The sequence below is a fragment of the Pempheris klunzingeri genome, chromosome 2, assembly GCF_042242105.1.
Source record: "Pempheris klunzingeri isolate RE-2024b chromosome 2, fPemKlu1.hap1, whole genome shotgun sequence".
NCBI classification, from domain to species: Eukaryota; Metazoa; Chordata; class Actinopteri; order Acropomatiformes; family Pempheridae; genus Pempheris; species Pempheris klunzingeri.
Genome location: NC_092013.1, coordinates 5594415 through 5608792, shown reverse-complemented (window position 1 = coordinate 5608792; position 14378 = coordinate 5594415). Strand labels below are relative to the sequence as shown.

Genomic DNA, 14378 nt, shown 5'->3' with positions numbered 1-14378 from the left:
CGTACCCCTGGTGGGCAGAAACACACGGCTTGGCAGACTTGCTGCTGAAGCAAATTAGCTAGTCACTCAAGAATGAGAAAGTTCGACCAAAATTCGAACATAGACTGTATATAAGGAGTGGATCTAGCCACTGTGACGTCACCCACTGGTTTGGGAACAGCCTTTTTGATGCTACGATGTCGGCATCTTAACTATGGAGCCAGAAGTTTCCCCTGCCTAAAGCCTCTAAAGCTTTAGATTGCATGGTACCACAGCACAAAGAGAATTATGTGAAAAGCACCGTCTTCAATTTACAGCTTGTTTTCCTGGATTGGATTCTGTACAGTGATGCAAAGGTTTCAATAAGTCTTTACCATTCCCTGAGTGGAACCCTGGGGTCACAGAACAGTGGGATACTTCTTTTAATTAGTGAGGTGAAAATCACTGAAGCTAGTTGTTAGCACCTACTGTGAAGAAAAGCTAGCTGAAGGCTTTGATGTCTCACATAACAATACTTATTGATGCTTGGCTGAGGAGAACAGAGAGAACAGCAACAAAGTTTTGAACACTGCCTGATGCCATGTCAATTCTGAGGGTGGCTTCCTCTGATCAGCCTTTTAACCCCTGCTAGACATACCAAAATTATTCCACACCCAAATGTATTCATTCTGCCTGTACGTACATACTAGTCCATTGGCTCTCTGAAATCTAAAAAAAGAAACTATGGCCAGATCCTGCCCTGTGGATCTCCAGCTGGAGTGCTGGAGTGCAGCACAGCACAGTTCCCCTCACACAACAGCTTCACTCGTCATTTGAAGGGAACCAGCCAACGCAAACAATCAGACAGCTAAACTGCTCTCCAAAGACGGAGACAGACCTTCCCCAACTTTAGGATTCACAGTTGGCCTGAATGTGATCTGGGGAAACTCTTGCTTAAAGAGACTGAAGAAGGAAAATTCCCTCACAATTAGGTGTTGTGTGTACAAGTGGAGCAAACCAATCTTCACAATGGAAGCCATGTCTGGTGATCTATTGGCCAGTGATCCTATGGTAATTGTGCGATGTTAAATGCTAGATATTATTTACAGTAAGGAAAGTAGAGAACAATACATTTTTGTAGATACAATAAATAAATAAATTTGCCCCCAACCCATCACCAGCAGTGGGTGAATGGGTAAAAAGAACCACTGTATCACTTGTACCTCTGTGTCCATAATGTCTTTGTCTTACTCAAGTCCCTAATTCTGTCTCCAAGAGAGTCCCTTTTCTTTTGCCCATGGCTTCCTGACTGTTAATTATTTCTGAATGTGGGCCAATAATAAGCATTTTCATAAATGAATGAGCATTGTTCTGCAAAATAAAACTAGTGTAAACAGTGTACACGAATGACCTCTCAGATAACCCCTACATTTCAGTGAAAACTTCACATAGTTGTAAATGTGCAAGCTGCCTGATTCCTCAATACAACAACTCTGAGTCTGCTGGGCTTTCAGTGAAGATCTTAGCTCTAAATATTTCACAGGAGACTTTATGAGACACTCAGATGGACTGGTTGTATTTGTGCCTTAATGGCTGACTGTCACACTGCACCACGAACCCGCTAGCTTCACTTCTAACATCTCAGTCTTTTCTTAGCTTGAGGCCTGACCCCTAAAACCTGGGCCTTGTTTCCCAAAAGCATCTGAAGGCAAAGATGATCTTAAAGTTTCCTCTCTGTGCAGATAAACAAGTGACTCCTATCCACTCTTAGGAGGCTGCAGAAGCCCAAGAACCTGCAAGAGGAACCAAAAACCAAACACTTCTTTATTAGTGACATTTGATTTTAAATGCTTTTCAGTACAATGTGCCAACATTTCTTAAGATATAAAACAAGACAACAGAATTCATTAATCAATCTGCCATATTGCTAGAAATGATGCCAAAGGGACATGTACAATAGATGACGTTTTAATTATGCTTAAGAAGCAGGGTAAGTCACTTATTTTACAAGCATTTTTGGTCATGTTTGTATAATTCTCAACAGCAATCAATAAATCAAATAGTTTGATCTGTGACTGTCACATGCCTGTAATCAGCCTGTCTAATCAGGAAGGCGTTAACATTCATTTTTTAAAAGCGTTCATGACGTAGATCGGTGCCAACAACTCAAATCTATATCTCTCCATCATACCAATGTATGATGGAGAGATATAGATTTGAGTTGTGTTGACTTTGCACGGTTGGAGCTGATTTAAAACAGTAGATGACATGTTGTTCAACCCCTGGAACGCAGATTGTTTTTAATATACTTGAAATGTCCATATTAACACCAGCATTGAAGTGTTATCATTTAGTTTACAGCTCAAAAGACATGCAAGCGCTCAGTATCTTTTTAACAAGCTCCGTGTTCCATCAACTCTCCCCCTTTCAGCTCAGTTTGTAAAGCTGTTCATTATGCAAGGAAATCTTTGAATGATCAAAGACAATGTGAGCTTGTTTTAATTGTCTAACACTTGTTAGCACAAAATCCCTATCTGCAGAACTCCCTAATCTACGGCCAAGCGAATTAAGTCATTTCTCAATAATTCCATTGTGCCTGCGCCTGTGTGTCTGCCGATGCAGCTAATTCTCTGGTTCATTTGTATATTGAGCAGTTGTTTATTCTCCTTTATAGATTCGGCTCCCCAGGAACATAGAAGCCCGTCATTAGACTAGTGCTGGCTCCTCTCTACACTACAGGGGTCAGCCACTGCTTCGGCTATCTTTACAAAACTCAATGACACCAGAATGTAAAGAAACTCACTGTATGCTTGAATACTGAATACAGGTTCATCTAAAGGCCAAACATGTATCACAATGAAAAAAACATAATATTAAGTGGTAAAAATTCAGTTTCTCCATCCACAACATGTCTGCCCCTGACAGCGAGCCGGTCTTGTTGTGTTGCTGCAAAGAGCAAATGAACATTGAATGAAGTGTTAAAAATGCAAGCCTATGAAATTCTGATAAACTTGTAGCTTTTAAAATCTCAGGCATTAAAAATACTATCAGACAGCAAACTTCTACTCATGTTAGAGTGGAGGCATCTTCTCTGGGCTCCTGCAGAAAAAGCAGCCAGGACCAATGCTTTCTTTTCACCTCATTCAAAACTCCACAGTCAATCAGTGGTAAGCCGATGGGGTTCTGGCCACCAGGTTTACAAGCCCTTAACAGGGATCCTGTTGGCTTTATGTCACTTCATCTCTTTATTTTTTTTATGTTTTAATGTGGAAACCTGGTTTCTGTAGGTGAGTAAGGGATTAGAGACGCTTTTCCACCTTACAAAGCCGAACTTCTTTGCCGTAACCAGGTGTCTAATTGGCTTTTTCTTGTGTGACAAAGACTTCATGCAGGGGAAGTACTGTTGTGACAGCAGTGGAGAGGGATCTGAGGAAAGATCATTACAGGCAGCGATACATCCTCATAATGAAAACAGTTTATTTAAAGTGTCTAAAACTGACACAGACACAAAGTAGTATCTTTAAGTCTAAAAAACACAGGTAAAACAATATAATTAAAAAAATGTGGACACACAGCGACATATTTCTATTTTGAAAAGAAAAAGTTGCATTGTACCTTCTTAGCGAGAACTAAAAAGACAGTGCTTTGCATTTAGTAATGATGGTCAGTGGTGCTCTCAGCTGGACAACACTGAAATGCAACACACCTCTTCACTTTGCTGTGAAAAAGAACAGATTATGGCCACAGAAGCAGGCGCAGTATTCAGACCACCACAGCACGCCGGAGCTCCTTCCAAAGTTTGCTACAGTTTTGCTTTTATCAGTTATTTTTTTCAGCTTCACTGCTGCAACACAAAAAACCTGCAGTCACAATCACAGCCATACCTCCAGTTTTCATGTTCATGTTTGATGTCTCCTGTGTGTCCCTGTTTACGTGTGTGTGTGTGTGTGAGTGTGTGTGAAGTGGGCGTGGCCCTCCATTGATCCTCCCAGCCTCCTGCATTGATTACTGACTGACGACGTTTCTGCTCTGTTTGCGCAGGTTACTCCGTTTGAATTCATTTCTGTCAGGAACAAAGACATGTCAACATATGTGACTTCTTAAACACAAGAAATTAGAGGGAAAGTTTGACGCACTCATTACTGTCATTACTGGCTGAGCTTGCTCGGAATGATGAAGCCAGATCCTTGGGAATTATTAATCTGCTCCCTCATGTGAGTTGGCTGCCTGAACTGCAATGAAAATAAGGCGGAGGGTGATGAAAACCCCGTAGAAACCAGCGTAACCTGTGGGGCCCCTTCTCTTTATCGCAGTGGAAGCGAGGACAGTAGTGTTTGTCTCATCAGTGTCACATCAAAGGCAACTTTTCAGTCAAATGCTGAGCAAACAAGGCACTCACAGATGTTCTGCCTGATGCTTGCAAGGACAGCCTACTACAACAGACAATGGAAATGACACAATGGAAATGAGACAATGCCACCTCTGCGCTCGGCATCGGCAGGAGCACAGGCACAGAGCAGTGGGCTGCCAGCAAGGACAACACGGCTCTCCTCTCAAAAGTAAAGCTAGACTGAGAACAGACAAGGCCACTCTGGTGTTTATGCTTTTGAGCTGACACATCCATCCATGACACTTCAGTCAAAGCTTGAGTGCTGCGACACTTGCCAATAATCATTTTCTGAATGCAGTCACTCTCTGGGGTTACCAGATCGCAGTCAGAGATGAGTGTGCAATTAAATACAGGCTATGATATGATTTCATACAGATTTTTTTTTTTTCAATGCTAAACCCACAAATGATCTTCTTCCATGAAACACAATATTCAGAGGCGTACAGTATATCAGATAACACACAGTATATCAGCACGTTGGAACAGTAAGACACAGACTTAATACGTAATTCATGCTTCATTTCTCTACGCTTGTATAGTAGATGAAGACATCTTGTACAAGTAAATGTACATTTTCCTCCTGCTCACATAGACTTACAGGTTTAATACGTCCACAGTTTTCAAGTAATAATTAAGCTTTCAAAACGATGAATGATAAATTTCTTGTATGTCTCTCTCATATTTCAGTACATTAAAGCCTTCTACAATAAGACGTGGATTGAGAGATATGGGGAGCCTATTGGTGCAGAGACAGTCACCCTCCTCTGGTCCGTCACAGTGTCCATATTTGCTATCGGAGGCCTCCTTGGAGCGCTGTCCGTCACTTTTATCATCAAAGTACTGGGAAGGTGAGTTGACTCACTCGCACTTATAATAAAGTCTTGTTCTTGTTCCCGGAAATGTTTCTCCTACATTTCGTTTTCAGCCTGGGACCTGAATCATGAAATTAGATTAGCGGATTAGCCAGATAACTTTGGGTTCCACCCAGGCTGTCTGATATCATCAGGCTCACTCACTTTGAGCTGAGGCACATTAACAGTGACCTGCTCTGACAATTTAATCTCAAAAAAGTCAGATCAAAATGTACTAACAGATCGCCCGATTGGAAAAAATGGAGTCAAAATGATCTTGACATGGACAAAAGTATTATATTCACATGAGAAATAAAGAGCACTGAGACTTTTACATACTGATGTTACTTTCCACTTAAGGAAGATCACAGATACAGTACAGCAAGAAATCTGTGTAGTGGCACTCTTTTCCGGCTTTGGCTTTAGATCAGGTCTTCAAACAAACAACAGGAAACTTCTATCACTATTTTCAACAGTGAATTGTATCTTTTAAATCTGTAGCTTTCATCGCTAGATTCAACAGCAGGCATGGTATGTTAAATTTAAAAAAGAATAAATGAATAATGAGTAAAGCTGGGTCACATTTTAAAATGTAGCAAGATATTTCTAAATCTTTAGAAAATAGTTTGTTCTTCTTGATATGGGCCTATGTAACTTACTTTGCACTCGCTCTAAACATAGAGTTAGTAGATGGATGTCCAGGGGCCCAAGCTGAACTTGCATAGACTTGTTAAATGGAAGCTGCTTTGCTGTGAGAGAAATCTTCCAGCACTGCACTGTTTCACAGTAGCTCATTTCCTCTCTTGGTGCAAACGCACGGCAAGATTAACTTTCATCCCGGTATAGGACGTGTAAATTTTTCATTGCCTAGCTGAAACTACAATGCTTCCTCTTTTGAAGTTTATGAGGTAATGCTGCTATATGCTCCCCATTTTCTTTGTCAGACTCTCAGTTCACACTTTCTTTTACTACCCTCCATACCTTGAGCGCTGGCTTTATCCTCTGACAGTCTCTAAATCACTGTCCGCGACCGTCAGCTCAGTGTAGGAAACGTATGAATTCACAATGTACAGAGGCACTTGCCATTATACAGCAAAGGAAACGGGCAGAGTGACTTTTCTCAAGGGATTGTCTTTGTTGTTTGGTAGCGTAGATTTACTTTTATGGATTTATTACTGGCTTCTACCACAGTACTCTCTGGTAGAGCTCTCGGCCTCTACCAGCTACAGGAGGGGATCCCTGTTAAAAGTAACATATTTTACAGTAGCTCTGTAAAAAGAATGGTACCTTTTGTGAGTCATGTGCAAAAAAGCAGAGAGGATTATAAACAATATACTATTCAATGTGCCACCAGCTCACCCAAGTTATATATCAATGACTCTGTAACTGATTTCATTGGCTTAGGCATGCTTAAAAATAGCTTTTGCCTTTTTATATTCAGTAACAAACCATTTGTGTATGTGGTCTGTCACAACTCACCAAAATCACTAAAGCTCAGGTAGAGTCTGCGCTCGCCCAGCAGTAATGAAAGTCGATACTTTGTGGTCATACTTAGTCTCCAAGGACATGGTTTTTGGGGAGTTGGAGAAAAAGGAATTTGCGTCAGACTGAGCGGCAGGGGTCTGACAACTTATTCTCCACTTCTGAGATTCAATCTCGCTGCCAGTGTTTCTCAGGTTTAGCTGTGTTTCACCACCGCGGTACAGGACTGAAAAGCTGCGGTCCTTCTACCACCTGGGGACAGACTCTGACACTGATAAAATCACCTCAGTGATCTGAAATAATATATGTTCAAAAGAATCTATTATCCACTAATGATGGGGTTGTCAATCTGAGAGCAGGAGAAGACTTATGAAGCTTTTATTCCTGGAGTCCTTTGAGAAAATTAAGATGCCCTTAAGATTCACCTTGGATTTCTCAGGTGGTGATCCTCACTGTGTTGATTAGGCTCAAACCTATTATTCATTCTCCCTCCATATTCTCTGCAAGACAGCTGTGGGCCAGCTGGTAGTTTTGCACGTCTTGGAAAGGTTGAAATTCAGATGTCAGAGAGAAAAGTTAAATATATATTAGCAGATGAGGACACATGATGCAATCTAGAAGAAAAAGACTTGATAAAGTGACCAAGTGGTTCATCAAAAGTTTCCCTGTGAATCCTTAAATATTTCAACTTGGAGAAAAAAAAAACCCCACAAAATTGTCGCACAATTCAAAGACTGTTGGAAAGCGGACACTTCAAACTTTTTACAAGTGTTTGAATTTTGTCGATCGGCCTATTAAGACTAAATTTATGAAGAGCCGAAGTCGCGCACTACAGCTCTTCTACGAGTTAGAAGATGCTGAATCTGGGGAAGAACGTTCTGATTCTGAGGAAGACTCCTTTCAGAGGATGAAGTGGATGCTGCACGTGAAGACGAACGAGAGGAGGTGTCCGCGCAGACCCCCGCTCCTCCAAAGATCCAACTAGTTCCTGCTCGGATTTTGTGTTTCTTTTGCACTTTTACATACAGTGTGTCCATATATTATGTCAAAATAAATAAATACTTGTAGAATCACATAGGTGAGGTTGTGCTGAAAAGAAAGACACAAAGAAAGGCAAGCTAAGCAGTTTTAATGGGAAACACAAAGGTAAAATGAAAAGTAGTAAAAAAACGTTGTTTTACCCCAGACTCTGAAGGGTTAAACCGTCTGACAAATTTCAAGTCTTAATTTGTATAATTTTTGCTACTTCTGGCATTTTTGTGCAATTTATTGCTCACAGTTTGTTCATCTTAAACAAACAAAAACATATAAAACACAGATAAAATACAAAAAAAAAATCACACTGATAATGTAGAGGTCTCAAAAACTCATGTATCAAATATGATACCCTCGGCGTTAAAGGGTTAAAACCCTGTTTGATTCATGTCTGTAACTTCCTCTGCAGCAGAGTTTTGCTAGATTTATACTCAGTAAAGAGAAAAAACCATTAATCTCTCTAACAGATCAAATGATATGTACGTAGCTGGTTTTGACATAACATTAAAAAGAGCTGCCTTAGACAGGGTTGAGTGAAGATGCCATCAATTCAGGCCCGTCAAGCAGCTGAAATGTGATCACACAGAATAAAGATTAATGAGTGATTCTTACCAGCTCTGTAATCCGCCACAGTTGGTAGCCAATACTGAACGACTTTCCTTTGCTCAGGCAAATCTCTTTCCAGACATCTGAAGGCAGCAGGTATCTCTTTAATCTGCGCTCTCTAACTGGAGTGATGTTGTACGCAGTCAAATCGCAATTATACATAAGAGATCCGCTGCTTTCATGTTGTGCAACAAGCATCAGGCAGCTGCATGTGTGCATAAGAATGAAGAAAAGAATACAACTTGTCAATTTGAACAATTATTAAAAACACACTTTTTAAGGAATTTTCAATTACAATAAAGGTAGAGGTGTGTCTGTGAACAACATGTGATTGCAATTATTCAGCTTAAATTCTATGATTCTATGTTTATTTTAGAATTAATTCAATTAATCAATCAATCAGTCTTGATTCATATAGTGCTAATTCATTACAGTGTTATCTCAAGACGCTTTCCATAAAGAGCGGGTCGAGACCAAGCTCTTTGATCAAGAGAGAGACCCAACGACAAACAACAACCAAAATACTAACAGCAACTATATTACTGACAATAGGAATATGACTAATAATTAGCAATATGGTAACAGTGAAAAACATGACAATAGTTAATGTATTGTCATGATGAATATTAGTAAAAAGTCGATCTGCAGCAGTGATTCATGAAGCCGGAGAACCAGGACCAGGATCCACAGGAAGCTGAGAGATGAGAAAAGCACAGAAAGGCTCCGGGGAAGATACCAAGTTAGTAACAGACATTAAAGGGACACGAGGCATGAAGATGGAGAAGAAGAGGAGGAGAGAGGAGCCCAGTGCATCATGGGGACTCCCCTGACAGTCTAAGCCTATAGCAGCATAACAAGGAGCTGGTCCGAGGCCTGAGCCAGCCCTAAACTTATAGGCTTTATCAAAAAGGAAAGTCTTAAAAGTAGAGACGGTGTCTGCCCCCCGAACCCAAACTGGGACGAGATTCCACAGGAGAGGAGCCTGATAGCTGAAAGCTCTGCCTCCATCACTACTTTTGTGGATCATTACCGTACTGTGTGTGTCAGCAGTATGTTTTACCGTTAACCTACTACACTGTTTAGTTGTTGTTCATGCGCTGAGATATTTAGAGTGTCATGCCGTTGCACCCACGTCATCATCATTAATTTGCAAAAATAATCTGAGGATGACGTGTATGTAGAGGTTTGTGTCTCACTTTTTAAGACGTAAGCCACCTTTTGGTCTTTCTAAATATATAAAGATAATTTTGTATTGATCATGTATTCTCTGCATGCATGGATTTTTCTCACACATAAAGCCACATAAAGCCAAGTAAAGCTTCACTGGTCATGAGCAGCGTCCTTTGGAGAATAGACATTGATTTCCCTGCTTTGCTGGCTCTGAAGAATAGTACACATTCACTGATTTCTTTATCCTCTTGAAGCCATGAATGCCACTCAGCCTTTTTTATAAATCCTTTTTGGAGCATTCTCACCTCTTCTAGTTTTGATCCACAGCGCCTTGTTGAAATGTTTCGGAGGTTAGATTGTTTTTTTCTATGGGGATCACAAATAAATCATTGTGCTCATTTTGAATTGAATTGAATTGAATAAATAACCGTTGTGTAGGATCATTATAACCTGCGTCTCTATAGGGGATGTTCCTGGTCAAGTTTTCTTTCTTTTTCCAATCATATTCTCTTCTCGACTCTAGAAAGGGAACCTTGCTGCTGAATAACGGATTTGCTATAATAGCTGTTCTGCTGCTGTCCCTGGGTGAGAAGGCAAAATCTTTTGAGATGCTCATCATCGGCCGGTTCGTCATCGGGGTGGATTCTGGTAAGTTTACACAGCTGGAGAAGTGTGTTTTCTTATATTCTCAGGGTCCTATGTTCCCCAGCTCTATATTCCCATAATATAACACAAAAGAAACACTTTACATCTGTCTGCCTAGTTATTTAGAAAAACCTAAAACATGCTTATTTATGGACTCAATTGATGAACTCTTGATGAATTATTGAGGACTCCCCTGAATACAAAATGTTAAAAAGAAGCCATTTAGACTGGAGGGATAAAACCGAGATCCCAGCTTCTCCTCAGCGGTGTGTTCCTCGTATGGTTTCCTCTCCAGGTTGTGACCAGGCTCAGCCCTGCTTAGCTTTCCTCTGTTGTGCCCTTGTTTGAGCTACTGGTCGCACACAGTGATAAAACAAGGCTGGAGTGGGCAAAGAGATAAGGCTGAGGTTAGGGTCAGGTATTGGGTCGGGGGTGCGGTCAGGTGGTTGGGTTTAGGCATACAGCAGGAGAGAAGTTAAGGTTAAACAGAGGGGCAGGTCAGGATTAAGGTTAATCTCTCATATTAAGAGGATATTAGCCTCCTCATGTTATTCATTTATAAAGCTCTGTGGCTGAAGTATCCATACTACCTCAATTCTCTCTCTCTCTGGCATTTAAATCCAATAACTGCAGCATGCGATCCAGTAATTACTTAACCTTAGATATCCCTCATGTACACACTATTGGCATCTCTGCTTTCAGGTAATTTGCACCTTCTAAATTGAATGAACTGCAATCTGCCCCCAACCTACAGTCTTACATTCCCCCTGGAGATTTTAAAGCCTTATTATCCAACATTTTCTATGATTTTTGTAAGTGTTTCATGTAATTATTTCCTTTATTTTTATTATCTATTGTGTGTTTGTGTCGTTCTCTTTTGTGTTTTTGTGAATGTTTGCTTGTTCTCAGGGCTCGCTTGCAAAAGAGATTTTAACTGCCTGATTAAATAAAGATTGAATAAAAAAATATCAAGCTGGGGAACATATGACCCTGGGAACATATGACTCTGAGAACATATGACCCTGGGAACATATGACCCTGGGAACATATGACTCTGAGAACATATGACTCTGAGAACATATGACCCTGAGAACATATGACTCTGAGAACATATGACTCTGAGAACATATGACTCTGAGAACATATGACCCTGGGAACATATGACTCTGAGAACATATGACTCTGAGAACATATGACTCTGAGAACATATGACCCTGAGAACATATGACTCTGAGAACATATGACTCTGAGAACATATGACTCTGAGAACATATGACCCTGGGAACATATGACTCTGAGAACATATGACACTGAGAACATATGACTCTGAGAACATATGACTCTGAGAACATATGACCCTGGGAACATATTACTCTGAGAACATATGACTCTGAGAACATATGACCCTGGGAACATATTACTCTGAGAACATATGACCCTAGGAACATATGACCCTAGGAACATATGACCCTGGGAACATATGACTCTGAGAACATATGACTCTGAGAACATATGACTCTGAGAACATATGACTCTGAGAACATATGACCCTGAGAACATATGACTCTGAGAACATATGACTCTGAGAACATATGACCCTGGGAACATATGACTCTGAGAACATATGACTCTGAGAACATATGACCCTGGGAACATATGACTCTGGGAACATATGACTCTGAGAACATATGACTCTGAGAACATATGACCCTAGGAACATAAATCCCTGGGGACATGTGACCTTAGGAACATATGACCCTGGGAACATATGACTCTGAGAACATATGACCCTAGGAATATAAATCCCTGGGAACATATGACCCTGGGAACATATGACCCTGGGAATATAGAGCCCTTAGAACAAAAGACCTCAGGAACATTGGTATGCTCCCTTCAGGGGAACGTATAGCCCTGTGAACATGGAACCCCGGGAACACAGACACGCTCCCTTCAGCACTCACCAGGCAATGTACACTATACAGTGTGGAGAGAAACATCAAGGGAATAATAGGAAAACACCATATAATATAAAACACATAAAGCAGTCCTCCCTTTTCCAAACCCTCTGGTCTCTCTTATGCATCCTCCTGAACCATCCCATCATCCAGTTGTGCCCCCAGTCCCACTCCAGCAGGCTGCAGCTGATCAGAATAATAATAATGGTAATAATAAAGGAAATTACAAAAAACCCACAGACACAAAGAAGGAGAGAATGAGAATGGAAAAATACACACAGCTATGGATATTGATCCACATGCTCCAGCAGTCCTACATATAGAGAACACTGTGAGTCATTCCAATTTATTACCCCAGAAACAGTAATACGATATAAATGGGCTCCATGTCTCACTGAACTTAGCCTTTTTCCCCCTTGACAAAAACTGACACAGCTCTTGTGTCTTGATCCACAAATAAGTCTGACGTCTGCTGTTGATGATGTTTTTGATGTAAACTTAATGTTGGTTATTACTCACACCATTGTTATCAGGAGAAGCGGCCTGCTCTATGTACATCTATAGGGCTTTGTCTTCCACGTTACTCTTGTCATGTGAAGAAAAGCATTCAGGAACAATATCCACCTCGGTACCGACGTCAATGAGAGCGTTACACCTGGAGAAACATACATAGAATCTGTATATTTTTCAGGTTACTACAGAACATTTGTTTACAAAGTGATAGCTGAACATAACAGAAATATGTCCCCTCTTTTCCAACTTACATAGACAAAAAAAAAACATTTGCTGTGTGTCAGAGGCCAGTAATGCATCACATTACACTTGAATCTATTTTTTTTTTCATCCTTCCAATTGCAAGATGTTCATATATTGTGTTTGTTTTTTTTTGACAGGTATAGCTCTCAGTGCCCTCCCCATGTACCTGGGAGAAATAACGCCAAGACATATCAGAGGCTCCATTGGCCAGTTCAACTCCATCCTGATCTGCTTTGGCGTCTTCACAGGACAAGTGCTGGGGCTGCCTGAGCTGCTGGGTCAGGTCAGTGTATGTGATAGTATACTACGTACTTACAGAGCATAGGTTTTTTGAAAGCTGGAGTTTATATTTACACTTTGTGCAATCTTTTCTATTACTGGATGAATAAAAAGTGTGACTGAGAGTCCAGGAAAATATTATGGGAAGGATTTATTGACTTCATATGTCATGAGAGAATTATGTGCTTTTTCTCTCGACTTTAATAAAATGTAAACTTGCTCGGAGTCGGTGTCTAATCATGTGGGAGCTGCATTTTAAGGCATTTCTGCTTTGCCTCCAGCCCTCAGCCGCTGTGGATGCTGTTGGTTGGTAATTTATATTGACTCAACATAAGATGTCGAATTTAAGCCTCTGCCAGTAAAATGTGAATCCGTCTTGACTTTGATGATGCCATTGGTCGGAGCACCAGTCTTTTGTTGCCATTATACACTCCACTTGTTACACTCCAACTCGAAAAAGAGAAAATGAACATAATTTAAGTAGCAGAACAAGATTGACAGTCCAGATGTTTTTAGAATTAAGTGCTGTAGGGATTATTTATCCATGGCACTGGATCTGACTGCCTCGCAGATAAAAAAAAAAGCTCCTTGTGGCACACTGTATCCACACGACAAACACTTTCTATGCATTGCAGTGTTTGGTGTGTTGCAGGGTGTTAATCTTTCAACTGCACCATAACATATTTTGAGTCTCATTTAAAGAGAGTAATATTTTATTCAAGAGAAATGCCAGTAGTTCACACACAGAAGAACTGTAACACATTTGGGTAAAAACTGTTTAGATAATGAAATGGACAGGAGAGGATAATGAAATAACAATTATCATCCCAGAGCCCGTGGTGCTATTAAAACTTGAATGCTGTGAAAAGGTTCTCCCTGTTCACTCATCTCTGATACCCAACATTAACAATTAGTTGTTTTTTTTGTCTGCTTAATTGTCGGTTTGTAATGTTTCTGTTAGATTTGTTTCTTTTGTTACTGTTGCTTAAAGTCAGAATTTCCCCCCACGATTGTGTGTCTGTGTGTGTGAGAGAGAGAGATGTTTCGGTGTTCTTCCTGGGATGCGAGGGGAGATCAGCTGCTCATTTAGAGAGAGTGAGAACAGGTCCGCGTCCCTGTCTGAGTTTCATTAGTCGTTCACCATGCCCTCCTTAGCTTCCCCTCGGGACTTGGCCTCGAGGTGATCCCTACTGCCATCGTAAGTGCCGTTCCATTTCTCCAGAGGACTGAAGGGAACTTGATGAGAATGAC

The 14378-nt window shown here is 40.7% G+C and overlaps 1 protein-coding gene across 4 annotated transcripts in view; it reads left to right on the top strand.

Annotated features, from left to right (window-relative positions):
• slc2a9l2 (solute carrier family 2 member 9, like 2) overlaps positions 1 to 14378 on the top strand; it is a 98891-nt gene that overhangs the window by 11338 nt on the left and 73175 nt on the right. For all 4 annotated transcript variants that reach the window (XM_070839121.1, XM_070839113.1, XM_070839094.1 and 1 more), the window contains exons 4-6: positions 5036 to 5196; positions 10016 to 10140; positions 12986 to 13131. In XM_070839121.1, coding sequence (XP_070695222.1) covers positions 5036 to 5196; positions 10016 to 10140; positions 12986 to 13131 — 432 coding nt within the window. The remainder of the gene's footprint in view (positions 1 to 5035; positions 5197 to 10015; positions 10141 to 12985; positions 13132 to 14378) is intronic.